At 52.3% G+C, this 23702-nt stretch overlaps 12 protein-coding genes across 12 annotated transcripts; 7 read left to right on the top strand and 5 right to left on the bottom strand.

Annotated features, from left to right (window-relative positions):
- Window positions 1-821: 821 nt before the first annotated feature.
- LAESUDRAFT_645908 (peptide methionine sulfoxide reductase msrB) lies at window positions 822-1394 on the top strand (the record flags this gene model as incomplete). The annotated part of the gene is made up of 4 exons (XM_040903948.1): window positions 822-884; window positions 935-1094; window positions 1152-1277; window positions 1333-1394. 4 exons carry the CDS (start codon window positions 822-824, stop codon window positions 1392-1394), a joined length of 411 nt encoding a protein of 136 aa, XP_040767778.1.
- A 306-nt stretch (window positions 1395-1700) lies between these two features.
- On the bottom strand, window positions 1701-2483 carry LAESUDRAFT_722182 (uncharacterized protein). The gene is made up of 4 exons (XM_040908158.1): window positions 2375-2483; window positions 2009-2313; window positions 1863-1953; window positions 1701-1798 (listed from the first exon to the last, which is right to left on the bottom strand). The coding sequence occupies exons 1-4, from the start codon at window positions 2390-2392 to the stop codon at window positions 1727-1729; spliced, it is 486 nt and encodes a 161-aa protein (XP_040767777.1). The 5' UTR covers window positions 2393-2483; the 3' UTR covers window positions 1701-1726.
- Window positions 2484-2546: 63 nt separating this feature from the next.
- On the top strand, window positions 2547-6202 carry LAESUDRAFT_722180 (uncharacterized protein). The gene is made up of 13 exons (XM_040908157.1): window positions 2547-2705; window positions 2765-2792; window positions 2852-2946; window positions 3043-3200; window positions 3921-4003; window positions 4212-4294; window positions 4426-4795; window positions 4968-5163; window positions 5223-5354; window positions 5405-5494; window positions 5553-5636; window positions 5755-5886; window positions 5936-6202. Exons 1-13 carry the CDS (start codon window positions 2681-2683, stop codon window positions 6038-6040), a joined length of 1581 nt encoding a protein of 526 aa, XP_040767776.1. The 5' UTR covers window positions 2547-2680; the 3' UTR covers window positions 6041-6202.
- LAESUDRAFT_722179 (ATP synthase F1 alpha subunit) lies at window positions 6197-8577 on the bottom strand. Its single transcript, XM_040908156.1, has 10 exons — window positions 8513-8577; window positions 8388-8442; window positions 8191-8277; window positions 8079-8126; window positions 7375-8019; window positions 7083-7315; window positions 6903-7018; window positions 6697-6842; window positions 6571-6641; window positions 6197-6516 (listed from the first exon to the last, which is right to left on the bottom strand). The coding sequence occupies exons 1-10, from the start codon at window positions 8540-8542 to the stop codon at window positions 6343-6345; spliced, it is 1605 nt and encodes a 534-aa protein (XP_040767775.1). The 5' UTR covers window positions 8543-8577; the 3' UTR covers window positions 6197-6342.
- A 154-nt stretch (window positions 8578-8731) lies between these two features.
- Window positions 8732-9490, top strand: LAESUDRAFT_469289 (uncharacterized protein). The gene is made up of 2 exons (XM_040902589.1): window positions 8732-8806; window positions 8884-9490. The coding sequence occupies exons 1-2, from the start codon at window positions 8788-8790 to the stop codon at window positions 9285-9287; spliced, it is 423 nt and encodes a 140-aa protein (XP_040767774.1). The 5' UTR covers window positions 8732-8787; the 3' UTR covers window positions 9288-9490.
- Window positions 8949-12594, bottom strand: LAESUDRAFT_722178 (uncharacterized protein). The gene is made up of 13 exons (XM_040908155.1): window positions 12507-12594; window positions 12380-12458; window positions 12308-12327; window positions 12192-12254; window positions 12033-12139; window positions 11580-11973; window positions 11281-11514; window positions 10920-11201; window positions 10436-10846; window positions 10241-10378; window positions 10091-10186; window positions 9497-10039; window positions 8949-9445 (listed from the first exon to the last, which is right to left on the bottom strand). Exons 1-13 carry the CDS (start codon window positions 12516-12518, stop codon window positions 9347-9349), a joined length of 2478 nt encoding a protein of 825 aa, XP_040767773.1. The 5' UTR covers window positions 12519-12594; the 3' UTR covers window positions 8949-9346.
- A 2749-nt stretch (window positions 12595-15343) lies between these two features.
- LAESUDRAFT_722176 (uncharacterized protein) lies at window positions 15344-16337 on the top strand. Its single transcript, XM_040908154.1, has 3 exons — window positions 15344-15600; window positions 15656-15817; window positions 15872-16337. Exons 1-3 carry the CDS (start codon window positions 15370-15372, stop codon window positions 16076-16078), a joined length of 600 nt encoding a protein of 199 aa, XP_040767772.1. The 5' UTR covers window positions 15344-15369; the 3' UTR covers window positions 16079-16337.
- On the top strand, window positions 16169-16532 carry LAESUDRAFT_469252 (uncharacterized protein). The gene has a single exon (XM_040902588.1). The coding sequence runs from the start codon at window positions 16258-16260 to the stop codon at window positions 16441-16443; it is 186 nt and encodes a 61-aa protein (XP_040767771.1). The 5' UTR covers window positions 16169-16257; the 3' UTR covers window positions 16444-16532.
- On the top strand, window positions 16523-16865 carry LAESUDRAFT_722175 (uncharacterized protein). Its single transcript, XM_040908153.1, has one exon. It carries the CDS (start codon window positions 16543-16545, stop codon window positions 16717-16719), a length of 177 nt encoding a protein of 58 aa, XP_040767770.1. The 5' UTR covers window positions 16523-16542; the 3' UTR covers window positions 16720-16865.
- A 1437-nt stretch (window positions 16866-18302) lies between these two features.
- Window positions 18303-19753, bottom strand: LAESUDRAFT_694589 (peptidase C12, ubiquitin carboxyl-terminal hydrolase 1). The gene is made up of 8 exons (XM_040906208.1): window positions 19563-19753; window positions 19496-19507; window positions 19356-19424; window positions 19122-19274; window positions 19014-19061; window positions 18898-18955; window positions 18586-18842; window positions 18303-18525 (listed from the first exon to the last, which is right to left on the bottom strand). The coding sequence occupies exons 1-8, from the start codon at window positions 19608-19610 to the stop codon at window positions 18436-18438; spliced, it is 735 nt and encodes a 244-aa protein (XP_040767769.1). The 5' UTR covers window positions 19611-19753; the 3' UTR covers window positions 18303-18435.
- A 26-nt stretch (window positions 19754-19779) lies between these two features.
- On the bottom strand, window positions 19780-21780 carry LAESUDRAFT_747974 (zf-ZPR1-domain-containing protein). The gene is made up of 6 exons (XM_040911497.1): window positions 21547-21780; window positions 21372-21492; window positions 20652-21316; window positions 20454-20597; window positions 20205-20396; window positions 19780-20149 (listed from the first exon to the last, which is right to left on the bottom strand). Exons 1-6 carry the CDS (start codon window positions 21706-21708, stop codon window positions 19913-19915), a joined length of 1521 nt encoding a protein of 506 aa, XP_040767768.1. The 5' UTR covers window positions 21709-21780; the 3' UTR covers window positions 19780-19912.
- A 131-nt stretch (window positions 21781-21911) lies between these two features.
- On the top strand, window positions 21912-23588 carry LAESUDRAFT_722173 (uncharacterized protein). Its single transcript, XM_040908152.1, has 6 exons — window positions 21912-22201; window positions 22256-22273; window positions 22323-22450; window positions 22502-22610; window positions 22661-22978; window positions 23032-23588. Exons 1-6 carry the CDS (start codon window positions 21950-21952, stop codon window positions 23407-23409), a joined length of 1203 nt encoding a protein of 400 aa, XP_040767767.1. The 5' UTR covers window positions 21912-21949; the 3' UTR covers window positions 23410-23588.
- Window positions 23589-23702: the final 114 nt, after the last annotated feature.

The following is a 23702-nucleotide window of genomic DNA, read 5'->3' as shown; positions in this document are numbered from 1 at the left end:
GATTACCCTTCCCAACCTGACAGCCGTTACAATTCTCCTTGGCGAACTATGTCTTGACGAGGAGCAATGGCTTGATGTGCACTGGGCGAGCTGGATTTCTGTCCGCACTTGGAACACATCGTCATCGCTTACGATGGGGAATTCGACGGCGTCATTCATAATTCTCTATGGGCCTGTCTATCGCAGCGGCATCGAGAAGGCTTACCGTTGAGGGCTATCAATTTCTTCCCAATGACACAGCCGATGATGAAGTTTGACGTGCGGCCACTCTGTCCAGCCATCTTGAACTAGTCTCTTGACGCTTGACATGGTATACTAGCTTGGAAAGACCGGAAGACCTTTACGCGGCAGTATGTCAATATATGGTATAGTCAGACGGATAACTGTCAGCTGAATTTGCATGATTTTGCATGTACCCAACTGTAGAAGTCTCAAAACCGAGATACTCCAATTGATTTATAATATTCGAGTCGATCATACACGAGCTTTGAGTGAGTAGATTAATTTGTTAATTGATTGATGGGCGTTGTGGCCATTTCCAATCGTCTAACTTCCTGTTGGACATATGGTCACATGCATGGCGCGTTACGAATCGCGAATCGCGATCGACGCCCTCCCTGTTGGGAGCACGTGCGCAGGAGAGGCTAGGAGAGGCAACATCATCTCGGGAGTCGGACTTAGCTAATGTAAGGGAACCCATGAACTTGCGCTCGTTCCATCACAACGTTCTCAGACCGACGGTGCGATTGAGAACGATTCACCGCCTCAGCCAGTCATCCTTTAAGATCTATCACAGGCCACTCCATTTCTCCACCCGAGTCATGGACGATCCTAGTAAGACGAAGAGTGAGAGCGAGTGGAGGGCCATTCTGTCCCCTGAGCAGGTGTGACAATCGCCCCGATTTGTATTGAAACGTGCTTATAGTCCACGCAGTTTCGTATCCTGCGACAGAAGGGCACTGAGCCTGCAGGCACCGGGAGATATGCGCACTTCAAGGGCGAGGGTGTCTACACCTGCGCCGGCTGTGGCACCCCTTTGTACAAGAGTACTACGAAGTTCGATAGTGGTTGCGGCTGGCCGGCCTTCTTTGACGGTGAGCTTTGTCGTGCACACGCTTGTTTGGGCTCGTGCTGACCGACACGATTGTTAGCCATACCCGGAGCAGTCATCCGTCATGAAGACCGTTCCCTTGGTAGAATTCGCACGGAAATTACGTGTGCAGCATGTGGAGGACATCTCGGCCACGTCTTTCAGGGAGAAGGATTCCAGACACCCAGTACGTAGAATGTCGCTTGCATGATGTGCACCATCGATTAACCCATCATAATCAGCGGATGAACGTCATTGCGTCAACTCCGTCTCATTGAAATTCGCCGAGGATCAGAACCTTTGAACAGCTTGTGCCGTCACCTTGTACACCTTGCAGCACTGTAATTTTACCGCGGATGGCTCAGCGATTGTATCTGTTCCACTTGTCCATCGACGAGAGCTCGGAAAGTTCTTTGCGTGTATGGTGTTGCATGGTGAATTGACCTTCAGTTGATTTAAGAGTATCATAGGTAGACAGCAAAGGCAGACCGCAGGCGTAAGGTAACGTGGAAGTATATGGTCGTGACGATGGCTAAGAGGCAGTGATCCGCAGGAAAGGAGGCACCGGATATACCATCCGAGCACCATCCGAGTGGTATGCAATGTGAGACGTGTATTGTACAGCGAGACCTTTGATCAGAGTCCTTCCATGTTGGCCACGAGATCGTCGAGTTCGGCTTTCGACTCGCGATACTTGGTTTGTGCTTCCTGATTGCGGATAATGTCGGGTCAGTGAGGCCGCCACATCATCACTGTCAGTCTCAACACGCACTTCGTACTTCTTCTCCCATTGATCGCGTTCCTGCTCGAGCCGTTGGACCTGCCGCTCGAAGTGCTCCGCCTTGACATCCACCTGTCTCAGTCTGTACGTAGCACAACGCATCAGACAAGATCGTGACATCGAGCGCTGGGTCTCACTTCTCCATCGCATCCTTCAAATTCTTGTCTGCAGCGTCAAGCTCCTCCTCAAGCAGCTGGATCTTCCGCTGCAGACCCTCGTTAATTGTCTTGCTCTGGTCACCCTCCTCCTGCGCAGCCTTCATTTCGGCGACCTTGCCCTCCGCTTTCTCGAGATCGGCGTCCATCACCGACAGCTTGTGTTGGAGAGATGTGATCTCCTGGTCCTTCTCGAGCAGCACTTGCTCAAGCTTCTTGTTCTTCGCCTCAGCCTCCTCGGCGCGAGCGACCGCGTTGTCGGCCTCAGCGCGAAGGGATTGAAGACGCTAGGGTTTGATTTCAGCGCGTCAATGCGACCGCACAGCAACGATTGAGTGCTGAACGCACCTCCTTGATTCTCTCCATGTTGTCGTGTCGGCAGTTGATGTGGTAAATAGGTAGACGTAGGGGTTGTAGGTCGCCGGCAGTGCTACACGCTGTTCATTGATAAAGTATCAGCCGTGGGAATACTCCCGAAACGAGCAATAGCACGTGGCGATGCCGTTCATGCGTGCGCGCGCTTTGGCCCAGACCATCTGACTCCTTCAGTGAGAGCCACAATATTACTGTCCGCAATATCGCCAACGACGGCGGGGACATTTCCAGCACTGTACGAGCCGCCATCGAGGCCATAGACAATATCGAATACCCGGCATGTCGGCGCCCGTAACCCAGGAGGGTATGTTGAGCAAGCTAATCGCATGTAGTGCTGATCACCCTAAGTGTCATATTGCGCAGAGCTGCCCATCCTTGAGGCCGTCATAAAGTGAAAAGGTTCCTTGGCTCATGGTATAGTCGTGGTCGCTGATTATCGCAACTTCTCAGCATCCGCAACCGACTCACAGCCTTGAAGAAGGACAGAGGAGAGTACATCAAGCCATCCGACGTCAATGCATTATATCAGGCTATCATTCGTCAAGGTTCGCACTCATCTATACTCCTGAGTCCACGCGATGTTGTATCGCTGCAAAGCCCTCGTGGACGATGGATTCTGTTGACTCATGCTACGCCTACAGTGACGCGATTGAATGAAGTTCGAGACGAGAACACGACCTACAACAACCGACTGGACACCACGTTGGCCGATGTATTCAACCTCCTATCTTTGTTCTTCCTGACGATCGGGAGAACGAAGGAATGTCCTGCAACATACAGTCAAATTGCTAGCATGCGGGTGAGTCGTTGCGCCCGCAGTAATCTTTTGTGTCCTCTTCGGTCTGTCTGCTGCATTCCCACCAATGCCGCCAACGCGCATTTGCTGGAGTCTCGAATGTGGCCCATTCTTGAAGTGGTAAGGCAGGGAATGCCATCGCCTTGATGTCTGCCTTGCGTCTTCACTTCGATTTCCAGCTAATTGTACAGTGTCCGGATCTTCTATCCGTCGCGAGAAACGTACCGCCATTCGGAAGCTTCCTTGCCGTAACATCAATTTTTTTGACTGTTGGTGTTCTCTTGGCGCGATCAGGGGCCGAGGATATTCTCCGTGCTATTGGACCTATTAGTCCCCAATAGGACGATCGTCGGCCACGGTCTATATTTTCTCAGTCTGGATCCATCAAGAGACTGGAAAGGCCGCTAAGGTCGGTCTCTCTATGCATGGGAAAGTAGCAGGCTCCGGTTGAAGGACCGAGCGGCGCGTGAGTGGCAAGAGCTTTCACAGACACATTCAGCGATTGCGTACTAGGCTCTTTCTCCATCTCTATCACCAGTGTGCGAGCCCGTGCAGGCTTCCTGGAGTGGTATAAAATGACTGAACTGCTGTTCATGCGGAAGCACTGCGTAGGATTCACATTCCCATTCTGGCGCGCTAATGATGTGCATACACATACCCGGATTCTCCGTCTTCTATGTCCTCATTGCTACTGCGTGCAAATCTAATCACTATGTCTTCCAGCAAATACTAGAGCATATGGATGAGTCAGGAATCTACAACGAGTCCGACCTCGCGCCGTTCCACCGGCGGCTAGCCGAGTTACGGTGCGTGTGCTCTTCGTCTCATTACGTTCGTTGTTCCAGTGGCTCTCAGAGGGGTTGCTTTTTGTCTGGCGTGTGGAGCTGAGCAGACCTGGCAGGTAGGACATCATGCTATGAAGCAACCTCTCAAGAGGCTGCGCGGACACCTTGTAATTAGGGCATCCTACTCCGCACGTCTAACTTAGGATATTGACTGACTTCTTTCATGTAGGGCGATTGTTCGGCATGATGCTGACAGCGGGAGACATCCGGTGGCGATGACCACCCTATTAGAGAGGCAGCTGAACGAATGCGGTAAGTAACCTTCCAAGTCATTGCTGTTGAGGATCCTCTACCCTGGCTTCTCCACGTATCTGGTTAACGTCGTGATCTCGTGATTCTTTATGTGTGTCCTTGTCGATTAATTGCTAACCTTACACGCACAGAGAACGTATTGAGACGCCTGCAGGAGTCACTAGCAGTACTTTCGCCCGAACTTGTACCCATTCATGAACGTCTCGTCAATATCCGACGGCAGTTGGTTGCTTTGGCTGCTAAGGAAACTGCAAGAGAAATAGAGCATGCCAACGCCTTTGTTGTCAAGTCAAACGAGTCTACCCCTATGAAGGTGCCTTCAAGAGAAAGCACACCATTTCCGGAATATGCCGCTAGCATTAATGATACGGCAAGCGATTTGGAGGCGAAGACACCAACGAAGGGCTCAACACCCAAGGCGGAGGTTGCGAAAGAGAAGGAAGGCTCCAGAACCAAGGCAGAATTGAAGGCGATCATGGAGGAACTGCGCAAGATAGATTCGTTGAGTACCCTTTCCAGTTATGATTGCGACGTCAACGTTATTAACCACTCCAACGTTTTCGTATACTCGGCTACACTTTCGCGTGTTCCTCACCGACATTTTCTCTGCGACCTTCCCTGTACCTCCTGCACACGATTGCTGAATACGCGCATTCGTCAATCGCCCTATCAGGAAGCGAGTGGATGGCAAGTTCTTAGGTCCCGGTGGCACGGTGCCAGCATCGCAAGCCATCTGTTCGTCTCTCCTTGAAGAGTGCTTCGAGATTGCACAGGAGATCCGTGCGCAAGATGATTCGAAATATGTAGCCTCGTCTCTCAAGCCGATCTATGACAGGCTCAGCGAGATGCGGCGAGAGCTGGAGCAGCTGGTATGGAACTGCGACCGCTTGAACTTCCATGTTCATACAGCTAACATGTTGGCCTGCAGGTTTTGACTCACCGCTGGAGTCTTCGTGAGACAGACCTCTGGAACTACAGCTTGAGTCTGCAGGAGATCGACAAGATGCGGGTTGATGGCAAGTTCGTCGATGCCGACGGCAACCGTCCGTCGGGGCAATATGTAGGTCCCATCGATTCGTTCTGGCAACGTATACTGACAATACTGGTCAGGTATTGCTTTACCTGCTTCGGCGATGTTATGGCTTGATCTATCGCTTGCTATCGTCGAGTGAACCAGTCTCGGAGGAGTTGATGCCTATCGTAAGCATCGACGACTGTTGCACCAACGAGCTACTCGTTATTAACCACTACCCTTTAGGCGAACAAGCTCTCCACCGTGAAGAAATGTTTGAATGAAGTGTTGAAATACGGGGGTCCTTTCTCTCCACGAGATCTCTATCCTGTGCGTCATCTATCATCACCTGCGCTGTATATACTGCTAGTCGTACTTCAAACGACGATAGTCTTGAAGTTGTCTACGGTTTGACGATGTGTGTGCTAACGGTATCGCACTTCGTTAGTATCAGCTAGCTCTCTATCAGATCGACTCCATGCGAAAAGACGGCAAGTTCGTCGGAGTAGACGGGTCGATTCCCGAGGGACAGGGTATCGTGATGGCTCATCTAAACGAATGCCATGAACTGTTGGAGATGGTATGCTACTGCTACTTATATTTGCTCCCATATCTGACGCTGGATATAGCTAAAAGAAGCCATGGAGGAAGGCGAAGATGAGGTGTACGGAGATGAGGACGAAGACGAAGACGTCTTCGACGACCCGCCGGAGGAGGAAGAAGAGCGGGCGTAGTCTTCTATTCTTATACGGACGATTTTCGCGCTGTTTGGTTTCTGGTGGATTTTCGAGCTTTCTCTTCTGTTGAACAGCGCGACGCTGCACTCTGAATGGTAAACTCCATGCACGGGAGCGCCCTATAAGCCGGGGTTTCTGCGCTCACTCACTGGTCCACTGTTGTATAAGAGTGTCTCAGCAATTTATATTCTGAAATACAAGCTAGGTTTTACAACCATCCTATTTCATTGGCATCATGAAAACAGACGGATGCGTAGTGTGAAAACAGACCATTTTGGACCTCACAGGCAATTAACATTCTATGATGTGAACGACGAGACGTGATCCTCCACAACTTTCCTGATCTTCGCCTCCAGCTCAGGGTTGATCTGGCCAGCCGAGATCTCCTGCAGAAGCGGACCTTGCGCAGAGGTCAAGTGCGAGCGGAACTCGGCCTCCCACTTGGTGATCTTGTCAACAGGGACGGAGTCGAGCTGTGCACATGTATGAATAAGAACAGTTTGTAGACATGAGACGAAGTCGCTTACAAGACCGTTGACACCAGCGTAAATAATGGGGACCTGAATCTCCATGGACAGGGGATGGTACTGGCCTTGTTCTGTGGGCAAATCACTTAGTATTATGTATTCAAATTTGACACGGAGAATACGTACTGAGCAGCTCGGTGAGGCGAGCACCACGGGAGAGCAGGAAACGAGTTGACGCATCCAGATCGGAACCGAACTGCGCGAAAGCAGCGACTTCACGATACTGCGCAAGGTAGAGCTTGAGCGAACCAGCGAACTTCTTCATGATCTTGCTGCATTTATACGAGCAATTGAGTTCACATTACGCTTCCCACAGAAGGAAAACTACGCACGTTTGGGCAGCCGAACCGACACGGGAGACGGACAGACCGACGTTGATGGCGGGACGGACACCACGGAAGAAGAGCTCAGCCTCCAAGAAGATCTGGCCGTCAGTGATCGAGATAACCTGGCATTTCCCGGGTCAGAGATTACGAACTTTGCGGATATAGAGGGAACCGCAATAGACGTACGTTCGTCGGGATGTATGCAGACACATCACCACCCTGGGTTTCAATGATGGGAAGGGCAGTGAGCGATCCTCCGCCGAATTTGTCGTTCATCTTTGCGGCACGCTCAAGGAGACGAGAGTGCAGGTAGAAGACGTCACCGGGGTAGGCCTCACGACCGGGAGGACGACGAAGCAGCAAAGACATCTGACGGTAGGCAACAGCCTGTTTGGACAAGTCATCGTAGATAATGAGGGCTAGAAATTTCCGCGCGCTCATAAGACCTTCGAATAAATTTCATGACCTAGGATCTCACCGTGCTTGCTGTTGTCACGGAACCATTCACCCATGGCGCACCCAGAGAAGGGAGCAAGGTATTGCAGAGGAGCGGCCTCAGACGCAGTAGCAGCGACGATGATCGTGTACTTCATAGCGTCGTTCTCCTCGAGCGTCTTGACGAGCTGTGCTACAGTAGAACGCTTCTGGCCAATGGCGACGTAGACACAATAGAGCTTCTTCTCCTCGTCCTTGCCATCATTCCACCTCTTTTGGTTGAGGATAGTGTCGATCGCGACAGCGGTCTTACCGGTTTGACGGTCACCGATGATCAGCTCACGCTGGCCACGGCCAATGGGCACCATGGCGTCGATGGGCTTAATGCCAGTCATCATGGGCTGGTTGACGGAGCGACGCGGCAAGATACCGGGGGCCTTAAGCGAAGCACGGCGACGTTCCGAGGTGTTGATAGGACCCTTGCCATCGATGGGGTTTCCGAGAGCATCGACGACACGGCCGAGCAACTCGGGACCAACGGGCACGTCGACGATCTGGCCGGTACGCTTGACGGTGTCGCCCTCCCTGATCTGACGATCGTTACCGAAGATGGAGACACCGACGTTGTCGGCCTCCAAGTTCAGGCACATGCCGCGAACGCCCGACGCGAATTCCACCATCTCCTCGGCTATTGAGCAAGGCACGTTCAGCACGCCTTTTCGAGTCGGAAAACGCGTTGACACGCACCCTGGACGTTTCTCAAGCCCCATACGCGTGCAATACCATCACCGACGCCTGTACAATGAGACGCGGTCCAGTTACGGATGAATCTCGTCGCGACGCGTAATCGCAAACTCACTGAGGACACGGCCGGTCTCCTCAACGTCCACGCCCAGGGAGGAGCCAGAAACGCGGGTCTCGAGGACGGAGGACACCTCAGACGCAGCTATAAAACGTGTCATCATGAATGCGATGGAACAGTTGCAGCGAGGCGTGCGTGGTTCGATGGAGGGATCGTGAGACACGCTCCCGACGACATGTTACAGCAGAACATACCAGCCTTCGCCGTTGCATACGAGCGACACATCGCGGGGGCTACGCGGCCGGCGCTCTGAATTTTTGCATGATATTATTCCGGTGAACTCCTGCATACCAGATTCGCTGAAAACGATGCGACATACCCTAGGAGCGGCCAGCGCAGCCGCGCGCATGGAGTTTCTGAGGGCGACTCTGTGCATGAGGGTCGAAGAAAAGTGAAGGGGAGGACGAGGGAATGAAGTCGTTCGTTGACGTGCAGTCGCTATGGGTGAACTCGGAATCCAGATGCCTTCCCTTACGTAACCCGATATTTACACTCCGACTCAGCTCAGCGTGCATTTTTCCCATGCGCCCGGAATCTCCGACCATTCCGCCGCAAGCGTTCCCGACTTTGCCGCCGCTGTCCTTCCCATCGGCCATGGCGAGTCTCTTCAGACGTGCGTGACAATGGATCTCGTCTGCACGACGTTGCACTCAATTATTGCCTCTGCCGCTGCTGCCGCACTTTGTGCAGTTGCACGTCGCGCTCTTCATACAGAAACCGTGACCACCTTGCCGAGCGCATTCTCCCTTCTCCGCTCACAGCCGTCCAAGTACGTCGTCGCGTCCGTCGCAGGCCGCAAGTATCTCCTCGCGCCGAGGGACCTCCTCACCGTCCCTCGTCTCAAAGACGTACGCGTCGGCGACATACTCCAGCTCTCCGAGATTCACGAAGTCGGCTCGCGTGAGTACACCGTGCGCGGCAACCCCGTCCTCCCACCAGAGAAAGTCAAGGTGGAGGCAACTGTGGTCGAGCACACAAAGGGAAAGATGGAGATGATCTTCAAGAAGAAGAGGAGAAAAGGCTACCAGAGAAGAGTCACACACAAGCAGGAATATACACGTCTCAGAATCGGGCCAATCGACATTGTATTGTAGATCAGTAGGACAGCTAACAGACATTCCTCCGAGGCGCCCATGCTCAGCGCGCGTACGCATCAAATCTCGCCCTCCTCAGGAGTCTCTGCACGCGCAGGAGGCTCTTGCTTCGGTGCCTCCTCCACTGATGCTTCGGGAGGCACGCTGTATCTTGCTTTCTATGGCACATTTTTCAGCACATCATCGCGAGACGTGAAAGTATTGTGTACCTTGTCCGGCCTTTCCTCGTACAATCGGTCCTCATATATGGTCCGATCTCTCTTTTCTCGAGGGTCTTCATGGTAGAGAGAAGCACTCCTCTCTCTATCCTCGCGATATTGCGCTAGAGGCGGTGGAGGCGGTCCAGCACCGTCGTCCCACTCTCGGCCTCCATAGGCATCGTAGTCGGCGCGCGAGCCTCGTCTATCTCGCCGCCTATCGTCCCTTTCGTATTCTTTGTGGTGCCGGGACGACCTGTACGCATAGTCCCTGTCCTTCTCCTTCTCTCTTTCCTTCTCGCGTCCAGCATATGCCTTTTCTCTCGGGTAGTCGCGATCGCGTACGTTTGCATAGTCTCTGGATGAGCGACGACCGTGGCTATCATATTCATCGTGGACGCGATGGGTTCGTTTGTCGTGGTGCTCTAATTCCCTGTCCTTCTCTCGATGATCCCGACCGCGTTCCTGTTCGTCCTTGGACGGCTCCTTGCGTTTACGACTCGTTGTGGAGCCGCCGTCCTCAGAAGCTTCTCGTTCGCGTTCCCGCAGGCGTTCCTATCAGTAAATATGAGTCACAAGGAATCTCTTGGCGTGAGTCAAACGTGCCTTCTGTCGTTTGACAAACTTGGCGTGAGCGGCTCTCCTGCCTTCCTCTTCTTCAATCGCTTTGAACTCAGGCAAATCTTGCATGAACTGAACAGCCTGGAAAACAGAATATAAGCGCATTATAACAAAAGCACTACTAGTAATATATACCTCTTCATATGACAGGTTGAGATCCAGAGGCTCAGGGAGCTTCTTAAGGGCATAGCGAAAGTCGTCCTGCAGGTGGCGCTGCTTTCTCTCCGCACGACGTTTCTCGTCCGCCTGCTGCTTGACAGCTTGTAGATATAGCTAGAACCGCATTCAATGAGACGACAATATAATGGCACGCGTCTTGGATCTACTCACCGTATTGTATGCTTCCTTGAGATCCGCTTGCGATAGCTTGCGCATAGCATCATCCTCCTCCGCCTTCATGACTACCATGAATGCTTCCTCCGTCGTCTCGGGACCGATCTTGAATAGCTTCACACCGCCATCCGTAGCTTCCTGGCCTTCGGCCTTCTCGCCCTCGGGCTTGGCCTGCTGTAGCTCCAGGTTCCGATTGTGGCGCCGCATTGCACCCTCGACGGTGTCGATCTTCGCATCGAGCTGCTGATCGAATTCGTCTATGACATCCCAAAATAGCTCAAGAGGATTGGAGCCCGGGTTGCCGAGCATGTTGAGGTAGCGCGAGTCTTCCGAGAAGACGGGATAGACCTCCTTCCACTTGGTGCGGGCCTTGATTTGGCCGGACTTGACTAGGCTCTGAAGGAGCTCCTACGTTGGTTAAGACAGTTTGATATATCACATCGAACAATAGAAGCAGACGGTGAGGAGGATTGAGACGCACCCTGAACGCCTCTCGCGCCTTGCGCTCCTTGCGAGTCTTCTCCACCTGCGCACGCCGCATTTGCTCTTCGAACTCACGCTCACGCACACGGCTGTAGTCCTCGAATGCAAGCAGTATGTCCAGTGTGGGCAGCTTCTGCAACTCTGGGTCATCTTTCCACTCGTCTGAATCAAGCACCATTTGGTGAGCCTGGCGCCAGCGCGTGGTCACGTCCACATCAAGCCGTTTGTACAACGCGACAATCTTCGAGACACTGCGAGCACGGGATGCACGGCTCTCTTGCTATGAAATCATGTAAATGATATGAGCATGGAAGAGCCCGTCTGAAGTCATTCCAATCATGACGGTGATGGTCACGCACCACTTCGCGCTGCTTCAGCTCATTGACGTATTCTTCGAAGATCAGCCTTCGCTCGGCCTCAAATTTCGCCTGCTGCCAGATAGGATGCTGTGCAAATAGTCTATCTGCGGTAGCGAATGTAGTGTAGTGGAACACGTTTGGATTGCCCTTTAGCATGTTTCGAATGGCAGGACGCAACTTAGACAAGCGAGCATCGCGCTCCTCCTGCTCCTTAGCACGTAAAGCGTCCGTATACTGTTGGGAGCCACCCAATTGTTAGTCGCTATCAGATGTTGTGCGTCACAGCGGTATATGCGTACCTTTTGCCAACAGGCCTTCTTTTCGGCGAGCGTGTTCAACGCTTTGTAAAGTGGATCAGTAATGCAGGCACGCATCGTCTGATCCCAAGTCCAGTTCGCATCCACACCAGCCTTGCGTAAAAGATGAGTAAACGCCTTCTCTCCTTCCTCGACTGTCGCAAACCCATTGTGAGGAATGACGGGATCATCAGGCATGTTGGGGCGCGGAGGCAATACGCTGGTCGGCGCGAACGGTAGGGCGCCCGTGTGCATGCCAACAGCTAGCTCGCCAATGTGTCCGTTCGGATGCGTCTGAGAACCGGGGGCGGATAAGGATTGGTCAGTCCCTCCCAGAGCAGCAGGTGCACCTTGCATTGGGGTCCCGAGGTTCCCTGCCGACGTGAAGGCCGGTGCTCTGGAGTGATGATCAAGAACGTTAGCATTCGAGTTGTACAGCTGAACGATGGTACTAACACCAAAGCATTGTTCGGCTGTTGAGCCGCCTTGCCTTCCTTCTCTACCTTCTCCAGGAGCAGGATGAGTTCGTCGGGCATATCCCACTTAGACTCCTTCGTCTCGGTCTGTCGAGGATTGTCATAAGTGAGAGCAGCATCACAATGCATCCAGACACACGTTGTAGTAATATTTCCTCCCTCCTGAGAAGTATTCCTTCCATTTCGTCTGATTCAGCGCGCGCTACGAAGTGGTTGTCAATTGCGTCCATGCTGTGGCAATTCTAACCTGGTTACCTCAAATGGAGTCTTGAGATCTGTAGATTACAGCTTCAATACAGTATACGAAAACGTATAAAAACAACACACCATCGGGCTTCTCCCAAACACTCTCCCTGGTGCCTGTATTGAACCAGTAAGTACGTCCCTCCGGATTTCTGTGCTCAGTCTTCGGAACGTCAACATTGGTCATCACAATGCACAGTACGTTACGTACCCAGACGTTCATGGCGAAAGCCTCTCAATTAAATCGGCAAATCTTGCAGCAGTGGGAACACCAGAGATTGTCGATATGCTGAGCCGAGCCGAGCGCGAAAAGCAAGTGTCGTGAAGCAGTACTAGTGCGAAATGCCTATTGGAGTGGATTTCCCACGCATTAGGTGGCCCGAGTTCATCTCCGCATATGGAAACCAACATCATGTTGAACCTGTTCAAGTGGCCTGCTTGATTCACAAATGAACCCTATGTATGTTGTGTCAAATATCTCTCTCACCGGAGTGATCATCTTCACTCAAAAGCTGTATAACTTTGGCTGGAGCAAGATGAAGAGCGCAGGCGACCTACTCTTATCTCGCACTTCACTACGACTTTGTAAGAGGCTCATAAAGATTCTGTTTGACGTTCTGCAGTGAAAATCACTTGTAAGATATTGCGCTTCGCTTCTTCCTCTCATGCATCACTCGCGTTCTTTAATCTCTGTCGACATCTTAAGCGCAATCTCATGGTTGGGATATCCAAATTTTGGGCCCTGGTATCGTACGTAGATGACATGTTCTTCCAAAATAGCATGACGATTGGAGGTGAGTTGCCCTGCGTTCTTGTTGTGCTTGAAGTAGCTCCAGTCTTTCTCGAGGAAGTTATGATCGCAAGATCTTGGACAGATGGTCACGAATTCAATTCTAGCTGTACGGTCTGAACCATAACGGCTATCAGCCGCATCCGTGAACACTCGACATGCTTCACTCAGCCGCCTCCCTCTTTCCATTGTTCTTACCATCAAGCAGTCTCGCCTCGCAAGGTCAATTGCAAGATATCTTCGCAAGTTTCCCTGCTCGCTAGACAAAGATGGCTTTCGCAAGTCGCACTTCCAGCCCCGTCCCCCCTTCTCTGCTTCGTGCCGGTTCCTCGGTACAGAAGGCTCCCATTGTCGAGCATTCCTTCATCCGACTCTCTGGTCGGAAACTAACAGACAACGCCGCTATCGCGTGCAAGGTACGTTCGGCGCGCCTCTCATCTCATAAGTGCTGATGCTCATCGCTTCGCAGAATGGACTCACCAGTACACCTCGCCCCAGCCCCAGGCCGACCAGTGTTGTCTACAAGACAGCGTCGGTTCCCAAGGAGAATGTTCCGTCGTATGCTCGTATGACGAAGACCGCCTCTGCTCGTTCTCTTCCTGCAGTTGCCTCAAAGGCTTCTGCTACTTCGAAACGCTCGCTTGACACGCCGTCAGTGAGTGTTCGTCGTCCCGCCGTCCCCTCTCCTGCGCAGTCCCCACGCGATACGATCCATCGCAACTCCTCGAATTGCACGGCTGCTCGTCCTCCCATCCGTCGAGGCCCGGTTACCCAAGCCCCAACGGTCATTTGTGCTCCGGTCGTTCCCCGTCCCGCATTGTCCAAGAATGTAGCGACTCATCTGACGCCTTCTCTCCCTGTCAAACGCGATTCTGCCGCTCAGAAGGACATTAAAGTGGAAATTGTCACGAAGAACGTGCGGGCACGCGTGGAAATTACTACAACCGTGCGTGAAGGTGCAGAGGCCGCGGCTTCGTGCACCTTCAAGCCAGTCTATGATAATATTGCCGTAAAGGTCCTTGGCGAAGTTTCTAGAGACTTGTGAGTTATCTCCTCTTCTGTGTCTTTCCCACCAGTTGAATTGCGATGCTCTTTGAGGAACATGGCCCCTACCACTGCGCCTCTTCCGCTTATTGTCGGTGAGGCAGCAGCGAACAACCGCACATCGGCTCTTCCCATGCAGCCGGAGCAATGCTGGTGGAGTACGGAACTTCTTGCTCAGGGCTTTGACGTCCCCAGCCGTACCGTGGGCGGATCGCCCAAGCGTTCCGTTACCTTTCCTCAAGAGAAGCAAGTTGATTCAATAGCACTGCAAGTACCTTGGTACGTAGCACTATTTTTTCCGACAATGAGTTCTGCTCATGTAAATCCAGCACTGCTCCTGAATCTCGTCCCACTCCTGACGGAGAATTTGATGAAGACCTTGCCGCCTTGCAGTGAGTCAATTAACGACGTGATCTGGCTCTCCATCTGGATGACCATCCATTCTAGGCGAATGTTCTCGCGCACCGCGTGCTTCGACGACCAAGATGACGATGACGATGACGACTATGATGATGAACCCGATGCATCTTCTACAAGTCTCTACGATCAAGAGTCTCTTCCTTTCCCGAAAGAGCGATCTCGATATGTCGTTGCGAAGACTCTGCAGCCGGACGCTCTGGTCGATGCGTCGCCCATCGTCGGCACGTGCGACGGATTCTCCTGCGCAGTGGAGTTCTGGCAGGAGGAACATATCGCAGACGTTGTGACATATGTAGCGGGGCCTGTGCTATCAACACAGCCCTCCAACACAGAGAACGAATGCGAAGATGACCTTCGCGTTTTCGGGTGAGTGCGTTCCGGAGCATTCAACTCAATTTTCACTGACATACTATCATTGTTCAGTCGCCTCTTCGCAACCACTTTCGACGACGGCGACGACGACGACGGCAACTTTGACGATAACGAAGATATCGACCACATACATGGTGCCGTAGATGCACCAACTAGTCACGATGCTATTCCACCTAGCTTCAGCTGGGTCAACGCTGTCTTCGCGCCTTGGCGCGCCGGTCCTATAGAGATTCTCGAGATTGACAATGAGCTTGATGCAGGGCGTATCCTTATGGGCGCCTTCCCAAGCGATTCCCTTCGCCTGGCTCCTCGCGCCAAACACGTATCACGAGATTGCGAAGTCAGGATAGATGACTTCATCCCATTCTCCTCCTCGCGATACACTCTGGAACTCGTGGATGATTCTCTGATTCAGCAGGGTAGACAACGCATAGATGTTAACAACAGGATGGGCAACTCCTATGGCGACGACGAGGACGACGACACGGACAAGGACAACAGTAAACACATTCCTCCTCTCGCTGCGTTCAAGAAAGGCAAGGGAAAAGCAGAGAAACTTGATGCATGCGATCTGGAGGAGCTCTCCTCCTATGAGGTGATAGAGCCAGAAGAATTCACAGCAGTATGCAACACATCTAAGGCCTTTGAATTGGCAGAGATTTCTCTGTCGTACGGCATGGTATGTTCCTGGAAGCTCACTTTTCCACCGTGCTCATGTCTTTTTTCCCCTCCAGGAAGCGGCCGAATTTCTCGAGGGCGACTCCCGAGGATTCATGGTTATCGCCAGTGTAGGCTATCACAGCTCACAAGGCTTCCGTTCCCCCGTTATTGCCCCTACCCTGGGTTCTCGTTTACTCTCGTTGTTTACCAAAAGGAACAGCGGCGCCACTGCTACTGTAAGTGCATGTGTCTTCGCCATTCCGATATGGACTGACTCAACTGTCGAGCAGCCGCGAAACGTTACCCGCACTCCTCCTCAACATCAACCAGCCGAGACAATAGCCTCTCAAGCAGCGATCGACGTCCCAGACTCTAAGAGGTCTGCTATCATCAAGCAGTCGACACGTATTCCTCTCCCCACACACACTCCGCGGGGATTCTGGTCTCGTCTATTTAAGAGATCATCACGACCCTCGTCCGTGTCCGACAGATCATGAGCAACAGCAAGGTGCAACAGGATATGTCAGCCAAGATTGTTTCCTCCGCTTGAAGACCTGCCCGCACGATCATCCATTTCTCCCCTCTCCTTTTCTCCATCGTACTAAAACGGCTGTTCAACGTCCATTTCCACTTATTCCAAGCCTCATCTCCTCTTTCACATTTCAATACCATCACAATGCGGACTTGGAAGCAGTATTTCATCGCAACAATCGTGATCTGCTCTATCTGGCCCGCCCTAGCAGCTGGCGATGTCACAAACGATTCTCATCCTCAAGGTCCTCTGTATGGCCCAAGTCTGCAATGCAACATCTACGCGACCCCATACGCAGCGGAAAAGCTCTCTTCCGGTAATGACACCTGAATGGCATCCTAAACATATATGCATCGCCGCCTATGTCGAAGATCCTTTGCAATCTGGTCGCTGATATCCTTTGAAAGCGACTCATTCTACGCGCAATCAATGCTTGTCTACGTGCGGGCTATCTCCTGCTTCACGCCGATCTTTCATCTGCACATTCTTTGCATGGTTCTGTCTCTCGTCAACTTATCATCTGCATATTGGGGGGCCGAGAAGGTTTCAAAATCGCCTCCGCTAATCCCCTTCGAATACTCGAACGCTCTGGTCTCGCATTATTAAACATACGTCTGGGTCTGCAATCCTGAAATCCTGCTGGATACTCTTCATTATCACAACACGCGGGCCCACCTACTCTAGAACTCCATGTCCTGATGCTCATCAATATCGCTCGAAACGCTGCGCCACTCTGCTTACTAGTATCTCGTGCTCTGGCAACGTTCGATGACAAAGGTTTCAGTCCTATCGCAATCTTCTTCTGGATGCTCCATCGCCATGCGCTCTCCAGCTTGTCACGTCTTGGACATTTATTCTTTGATGCTATTTTGTTGTCTTGACCTACTGCCATGTCTTGGTCGTCTACATCCACGTGTCCGTGTTCTTTGCTCTCAGGTCTGTTAAATGCTGCATATGTCTCATCGCTTGCCTTCTGGACGTTGTGCTATGGGTATGACGTCTCATGTTGTTCTATCTACGAAGAGTCTCGCAGTGATGTGTCCTATCTGAGCAGTGAGTGAGTAACGGCCATGAACCGTTCGACGAATGACAGATTATTGCATGAAATATCGCTTTGCACGGCTCGTGCCGATCGCTTACTAGCAGCTGCTTTATATTAGTGTATGTCTGCAATGTTGGCATCCCATGTTATGTTGTAATTGTCGTTTCACAAGGAAATCATCTCGGACAGAAAGCGACTAGTGGAGTTGGACAACGAATAGGCCGATAGGACAGTGCAGCAGTGTAAAGCTCTCTATGATGCCTTTCGTCTCCCATGGGCCTGGCATACTGCACACTCAGTCTCAATGTCAGAACAATGCTGTGAATCTCATGAACTAAAGTGTCAAACTTCTTGCCAACGTAACGGAGGCGGAACCTACGGCAGATTATATATGAATGCAGCAATCATTCAGACATAAACCCATTGTGTTAGGAACATACCGAAGAAAAGCCAACGCCGCAGCATGCAGGAACGCTGGCAAGAAGAGTGAATGAGCGGGCGTCAGTATACACACCGTCTTTCTGAGTCTGATTCAATTTCTGAGTCGACGACCGTATCAACATGGCACTACTGAAAGCCAGGTACGCGGCAGCCAGGACTACAGCTGGCGAAGCATACTATCCGCTTTCACGACCACACACTGGGTCGGACCGGAACTTATAGGATTGTCGGCCATACTCTTAGTGTCAGGCACATCCCAAGGTTTTGACAAGAACGAAAACGAGCGCAAGACAGCTCTCGAATGTCGTGCAGGATTGAGGGCTTTCTCTGCACAATGAGCCATTCTAGCAGGATTGTGTTCCCATTCTTGATCGCCGTGCAATTACAAGTGTATGCAAACGTCGCTTCCGTAGCAGCTTGGCCGGTCTTAACTTGCGGTGCCTGCGTCCGCGTGTAGAATCCTTTCGTGGCGTGGTGCATACACAGACCGAAAGAACCTGCCGTATGCTATTGTCAATTTGTGTCAGGGTTGCAAAAGAATGTCGTCGATTCATGATGGCATGAAATTGACTTCTATTGCGATGCAAGTAACTGCACAGGTCGCATACCCCACGAGTTATGTTCATTGCCATAAAGATATATCGCATACCGACCTCATGCCAAGATGCAAATCGTATTGCTGGTGGCACAAATATAGCTCAACGATGCCTGTGAAAAGGATACTGCCCTGTTGTTTTCGTTCAGCTCGTACACTAATTCTGTCATTGCCTACGTTACGATTATTCTTACAGCAGAGTCGACACTTTCTTCGGCAGCTCTTCCTCATCCTCTGCGACAAATCAACCCTCGCTTGACGCGAGAGCGATCATGCTAAACTCCATGCTCGCGGTCTGGGACATATAATTGTTCTTCACGAAAGTCGCCACATCCTGCGCGGCGCAGCAAAGTAATTTTGGAAGCCTTCATGCCATATGGCTTGCACAACTCACCTCTAGCAAATTCTTCGACAAGCCCCTGTCTATCGGACCCGCCCTGCGCCCATCGAGCTCAATGAGATGGAGCGGATGAGGCCATTCGGTGACCGAGCGGGGAGGATTCGGCGCCTGCACAAAGCAGGTGAAGTGCAGGTCCACTTTCGCCTCGGCTGAGGGAACGGCAGTCTGCCCTGACGACGCGGCTTCTGCGTGTATGTTAGCGAAGAGGGGTGTCGTCTCGAGAAGCTTTGCGCGTTCCTCGGGTGTCTTGTCTATCACGGCGATGATGTCGGCATGATTATCTGGTGGAAAATATGATATGCGTACCTCGGCACTGGTCGATGAATAAAGCAAGGGGACTGTCAGGAACGAATGTAGCGTGCGACTAAGGTGACTATGAGTATATGCAGCACACGAGCTTAGAAGCATGGAGGCAGACCCACATTCGCCAATGCATGAAGCAGGCCAATGGTCCCACAGGCGTTGCTGATCTTCGCAACAAGGAACCAGAGTCAGACCACTACAGTGTTTCGACTGTATGACTGGCTCACCGTCTGCTTGATGTAGAACACGGTGGGGTCGATCGGATGCTGGCCCTCTAGCTTGATACGCTCGTCTTCTTGCTTCGCCCGTGCCTCGATGGCATCTGTGATGGGGAACAGTAGAATCACGGCGTCGACAGGCTGCGGCACCATTGCCAACAGCTGGATTTCCCGCATTCACCACGTTACGGTGAGATCCATTAACGTCTGAACTTGCGCATAGATTCGCGAGTTGCCACATACCTCAGGATCGAGTCCATAGACATCCACAAACCGGTCCTGTTGAAGGACTAATCCGGCCTTCTCAGCCCACTACAGCGTTCCACGCCAAGAGTAATTACTTGAATTCTTCGCAAGGAGACGTTTAATAACAAGAGTCCTACCTGGTTCAGGACCTATGACCGAAGTAAGATCAGCGGCGCCGTCGTCGAGAGCAGGCACGCCACGAACGTCAGGATTGCTCTCAAGAGGAATCCAGCGGCTCGATGTCTCAGACATGTTAATGATGTAGAGTCTCGAAGAAAGCGAGTGACTGGCTTGATTTGCTGACGATGAAGGGGCGCTCGCGAAGAGGATGGTTACGGTGACGGACTGAGTTGATATTGACTTGTGGCTGGGGCTGATCACGAACTCGGCGGGCACTACCTCACGGCTGAGCGTACAAGAGGTTCGAGATGCTACTTTGCTACATTACTTGTCCTTCTACAATTGCATTATGCTAAGGGTTTGCGTACAATACAGGTAGCCTTCTATATCCTACATTAAATCCTTAGTGATATCCTGTGCACACAGTCAGTCCATCATTGCTTCTTGGTCTCCTTCGCCTGTTCCGGTTTACTCTCCACCTTCTGCGCATCCTCCTGGTAGTTCTCAACTTTCATGTCGTTCAGGCCGAGCTCCTCGTTCTGCTCCCAGGTACGATCGTACATCTCGATCTTCATGTTCGGGTCGGGGTCCGGCGCATACAGGTTCTGCATGTACGAGTTCGCGAGCGGGTCGTCGAGGATGACCGTGAATGGCCGCTCGGCGCTCTTGACCTGTTGTAATGCGTGTCAGAGGATGGAAGACTCGTTAGACAGCAAACAAACACACCTCCTTCAGTTTCTTGAGGAAGTTCTCGAACGTGCCTTCGTCCATGTGCGAATCACTTGCGGCGATAACTTTCTCCGCGAGCTCGTCATAGATCTGGTCGAGGATACCCTCGAGCGTGGTAAACCGTCCGCCAAGTGTGCCCTGCTGGAGCACAAGGTCGATCTCAGGGATCTCCATACCGCAAGACTCACTCTGCATGCCCAGGTCAGTCCGGTCCAGTGCCTACCTATCATCATAACAAAGGCGTACCTTGAGAATGTCTCGGCTGAGATCCTCCTTGTCTTTCACCTTCAGTGTGATCCGCTTGCCTTGCGGCGAGATAGCTGATCCCGACTTGACCTCATTGTCACGGTATCCGCAAAACTCGCAGTTCGTCGACATGATGATAATGTCCTACAACGCAGCATCAGCATAACGAGGAGAGGGTTTCACCGCCGGGAAGCTCACCTTGAAGTACGGAATGTTCACCTTCTTCATGAGCGTGTTAATATGGTGCCCGCAGCTGGAACACGTCCCAGGGAAGACGAAGATCTCCTCATTCTGGCCCTCCGGCCCAACGACCTTCGGTCCCTCTTCTTCTCCATTCGCCTGACCCTCCTGTGGTGCTCCCTCAGCGGCAGGCTTCTCCGCCTCATCTGGCGCAATCAAGCCAAGGTCGATGTTCTGCTGGCGCGTGCGGCGGTACGTGCGCATGTTCCACTTCGGGTCCGCCATGCTGCCCACAAATTCTAGGAAGGAGTTGCCCGTGGGATCGTCCACGATGATGGTGAACGGGCACATCGGCGCATTCTTCTCGGACGCCTTACGCGGCTGCGCGTTCCCGTTTTCATCTTCCTCGTCCTCGTCATCTGCCAGGATTCCTTTGAGGCCGTCGATGATCGTCTGGATCTTGTTGTACGTGGCTTCGTTATCGACACGCCGCAAAGGTTGGTCGGCGCTGAGATCAGCGACGACATCACGGAGGAGACCTTCGATCGTGGTCAATTGTCCGCGTCCCGGCGGGAGGGTGAGCTCGAACTCGGGTATTGTAACAGTGCAGGTGGACGACTTGACAATTTGACGGTTGAGATCATCTCTTGACCGGACACGTACTGTATACGCAGCGCCCTCCGCTAGCACATGCAGTTTAGCATGGACTCATCTGATCAGCTAATTAATAGTACTCACGTCGAATTGTGCTTGCGGCTTGTACCTCATTATTTGAAAACCCACAATGCTCACATCGAAAAGACATTACAATCACTTCACGGAAGAAGGGGATTGTTGTCAAAAGCAGTCTCGTAACACCCTGAGGAATAAAGTGAACATCTGATACCCAGATAGAGCCGTAGGTTAGACGAACCTGCTCGCCGCACTTCATGCATAACGACTCGATCTCCTGCACGGGTCTCTCTTCGTCGTCTGCGGTCTGCGCCGACGCTGTCACCTGCTCCTTTTCTGGGACTTTCTGCGTTTCATCGGCCACTGATCCGATGGACGGGAAGAGTTGAGTCGGATTTGACATGCTTTAGCGGATTATAGGAATGGTATATGCGTGTAGATCCTTTTTCTTTGAGTTAGTGGTATATGAGGCGAATATATATGACGAAATAAACTTGTGCGAGGTGAGTCTCGAAGCTCCTCGCTTTTGATCCGTCACGTGGGACGCATCAAATTCAGGGCTTAAGGCGCGTCGCGTGGCGGACGCGTTCCGTTCACTCTGACCACCATCCTCGCGTTCCACCTGCTCTCATCCAACGCGTCCCATGCTCCCGAGTGGCTCGTCTCCAGCCAACGCGAGCGGCAGCACGTCGAACGACGCTCGCCCACTGTTTGCCCATTCGCATTCCCCGCACCAGGGTGGCTTCACCGTGCCAGGCGTGACCAACTACAATCCATCCGGATCACCAAGCCTGCGCCACAGCGCCCTGGGCAGCGGCATGAACGTACCATTTGGCTCCTCGTTGAACGACAGCTTGGGCCAATCCAGGAGTCACTACCAAACAGGTTATTTGATGGTATAGTGCCTCAATCATCGCCCAAACATCACTTACTAACGACCTTGTTGATAGTCCGTCCAACCGAACAATGTACTATGCATGTACATCGTTTATTATGAATTATGCTGACTTGATCCAGGCATCACCGCAAGGTGGTTCGCGCTCCGAAGAAGCGCCGATCGTCCAGACAAAAGCAAAGTTGAATCACGTCTTTGCCGGTAGCGCAGCGTCCGACTTTGGCATGGACTCCATGTTTGAGAGTTCTCGGTATGTTTAACATCGTCACTACTGTGTAGATGATTCTGACGTCGAATGCAGGCGCAGACAGAGACAGCCCTTAGCCGACGAAGACGCGCCCCCAACCAACTCCGTCAACGACATCATCAATGAAGTCTCTTCTGATACTGCCCGCTACCCCTCACTACGGGTACGATGACACTCCACTGCTCTGCATATTCCCTTGCTGACCCTACATAGAATTCAACGCTGGAATCCTCCACAAACCGCGCATCGCTGTACCGGTCCTCGAACCCCTCAACGCCAAAACCGTCAACCCCTGCGGCCCCCGCTGCGCCCGAGCCGCTCTATGTTGATGTCTTTGGCTACCCACCGGACAAATATAGTGTCACAGCGGAGTACTTCCGCTCGTTCGGCCAGACGACGGTGCCATACCGGGATGCAAACATCTCGAACTGCTTTCGCATTGGGTATACGAACCCCGGAGATGCCATGCGCGCGGTGCGCAAGAACGGCGAAGTCCTTTCGGGCTCTTGGATGGTTGGCGTGAAGTGGACTGTACGTACCCTGTGACTGTGCGTCTGCTTATACGAACTCACGGTGTTTCGTAGGACCCCGCGCAAGCAGAAGCGGTACTCGGACCCAACATTGTACGAGGAGTCTTGCAAACACCCGAAATGGCTACCACAGCGCCGGAAACTGCTCCAGCGGTCTCAACGTCTACCGCACAAGAGGCTGCACCACCAGCAGGCGCACAAGGTCCAGCAACGCCGGCGACCCCCACACCTACGTTTGGGAACCCCGTCCGCCTTGCGCCCGCCGCCTCCGCATTCCGCAAGCCAGGGACGGGCCCGAGCACAACTGCGACGCCGCAAAGAGTGTTCCCCACCGGCGGCTTGTTTGGAGCGTCCACTGGCCCTGGAAGTGCGCAAGCGTCGCCGAGTAAAGGCGTATTAGAGCAGGTGTCGGATTTGATTTTTGGGTGGTGATACTAGAGGATTCTTGGAAGTCCGGTGTTGCAACTTGCTCGTAGCTCTTTAAGAGGATCATGATGTCTTGTGTATGCTGGACGAAAGGGACGTTTACTCGTGATGACTAATGGGAGTGGGCACGTACTGAAATGACAATCTCCCACCTCGCCACCTTGCAAATTTCCTGCAACGGTGTAGCCTCAGTTCATCCGGAAAAAAATGTGCGCTTGCGTTTGCCCAACATGGTTTATTTACCGTGTTATTGAGAACGTTGATGATCTGATAGATATACGAATGTTCATTCATTTTGC

Source organism: Laetiporus sulphureus (assembly GCF_001632365.1).
Source record: "Laetiporus sulphureus 93-53 unplaced genomic scaffold LAESUscaffold_6, whole genome shotgun sequence".
NCBI classification, from domain to species: Eukaryota; Fungi; Basidiomycota; class Agaricomycetes; order Polyporales; family Laetiporaceae; genus Laetiporus; species Laetiporus sulphureus.
This window is presented reverse-complemented; position numbering and strand designations above follow the sequence as displayed.

Excerpts from the sequence above, each read along its gene's own strand:
- LAESUDRAFT_722178 (XM_040908155.1), bottom strand. Across the intron at positions 12,328-12,379 it reads TGTTTGGGAGAAGCCCGATG|ATCTCAAGACTCCATTTGAG; the intron begins GTGTGTTGTTTT and ends TGTAATCTACAG. Across the intron at positions 12,255-12,307 it reads ATCTCAAGACTCCATTTGAG|CGCGCGCTGAATCAGACGAA; the intron begins GTAACCAGGTTA and ends ACCACTTCGTAG.
- LAESUDRAFT_722179 (XM_040908156.1), bottom strand. The coding sequence starts at position 8,542 with ATGCGCGCGGCTGCGCTGGCCGCTCCTAGG. Across the intron at positions 7,019-7,082 it reads CTGCATACATCCCGACGAAC|GTTATCTCGATCACTGACGG; the intron begins GTACGTCTATTG and ends GGGAAATGCCAG. Across the intron at positions 6,642-6,696 it reads TCGCCTCACCGAGCTGCTCA|AACAAGGCCAGTACCATCCC; the intron begins GTACGTATTCTC and ends ATTTGCCCACAG.
- LAESUDRAFT_722175 (XM_040908153.1), top strand. The coding sequence starts at position 16,543 with ATGCTTGTCTACGTGCGGGCTATCTCCTGCTTCACGCCGATCTTTCAT.
- LAESUDRAFT_722182 (XM_040908158.1), bottom strand. Across the intron at positions 1,954-2,008 it reads TTGAAGGATGCGATGGAGAA|ACTGAGACAGGTGGATGTCA; the intron begins GTGAGACCCAGC and ends TGCTACGTACAG. Across the intron at positions 1,799-1,862 it reads AATGGGAGAAGAAGTACGAA|GAAGCACAAACCAAGTATCG; the intron begins GTGCGTGTTGAG and ends ATCCGCAATCAG.
- LAESUDRAFT_694589 (XM_040906208.1), bottom strand. The coding sequence starts at position 19,610 with ATGTCTGAGACATCGAGCCGCTGGATTCCTCTTGAGAGCAATCCTGAC. Across the intron at positions 19,275-19,355 it reads TCTATGGACTCGATCCTGAG|CTGTTGGCAATGGTGCCGCA; the intron begins GTATGTGGCAAC and ends CGGGAAATCCAG. Across the intron at positions 18,526-18,585 it reads TGTCGAAGAATTTGCTAGAG|GATGTGGCGACTTTCGTGAA; the intron begins GTGAGTTGTGCA and ends TGCGCCGCGCAG.
- LAESUDRAFT_722173 (XM_040908152.1), top strand. The coding sequence starts at position 21,950 with ATGCTCCCGAGTGGCTCGTCTCCAGCCAACGCGAGCGGCAGCACGTCG. Across the intron at positions 22,451-22,501 it reads TCCATGTTTGAGAGTTCTCG|GCGCAGACAGAGACAGCCCT; the intron begins GTATGTTTAACA and ends CGTCGAATGCAG. Across the intron at positions 22,611-22,660 it reads CCCGCTACCCCTCACTACGG|AATTCAACGCTGGAATCCTC; the intron begins GTACGATGACAC and ends GACCCTACATAG.
- LAESUDRAFT_469252 (XM_040902588.1), top strand. The coding sequence starts at position 16,258 with ATGCGGACTTGGAAGCAGTATTTCATCGCAACAATCGTGATCTGCTCT.
- LAESUDRAFT_747974 (XM_040911497.1), bottom strand. The coding sequence starts at position 21,708 with ATGTCAAATCCGACTCAACTCTTCCCGTCCATCGGATCAGTGGCCGAT. Across the intron at positions 20,598-20,651 it reads TGAACATTCCGTACTTCAAG|GACATTATCATCATGTCGAC; the intron begins GTGAGCTTCCCG and ends GCTGCGTTGTAG. Across the intron at positions 20,397-20,453 it reads TCAGCCGAGACATTCTCAAG|AGTGAGTCTTGCGGTATGGA; the intron begins GTACGCCTTTGT and ends CTGGGCATGCAG.
- LAESUDRAFT_722180 (XM_040908157.1), top strand. The coding sequence starts at position 2,681 with ATGTCGGCGCCCGTAACCCAGGAGG. Across the intron at positions 4,004-4,211 it reads CGGCGGCTAGCCGAGTTACG|GGCGATTGTTCGGCATGATG; the intron begins GTGCGTGTGCTC and ends TCTTTCATGTAG. Across the intron at positions 5,355-5,404 it reads ACCGTCCGTCGGGGCAATAT|GTATTGCTTTACCTGCTTCG; the intron begins GTAGGTCCCATC and ends AATACTGGTCAG.
- LAESUDRAFT_722176 (XM_040908154.1), top strand. The coding sequence starts at position 15,370 with ATGGGCAACTCCTATGGCGACGACGAGGACGACGACACGGACAAGGAC. Across the intron at positions 15,601-15,655 it reads TTTCTCTGTCGTACGGCATG|GAAGCGGCCGAATTTCTCGA; the intron begins GTATGTTCCTGG and ends TTTCCCCTCCAG. Across the intron at positions 15,818-15,871 it reads ACAGCGGCGCCACTGCTACT|CCGCGAAACGTTACCCGCAC; the intron begins GTAAGTGCATGT and ends ACTGTCGAGCAG.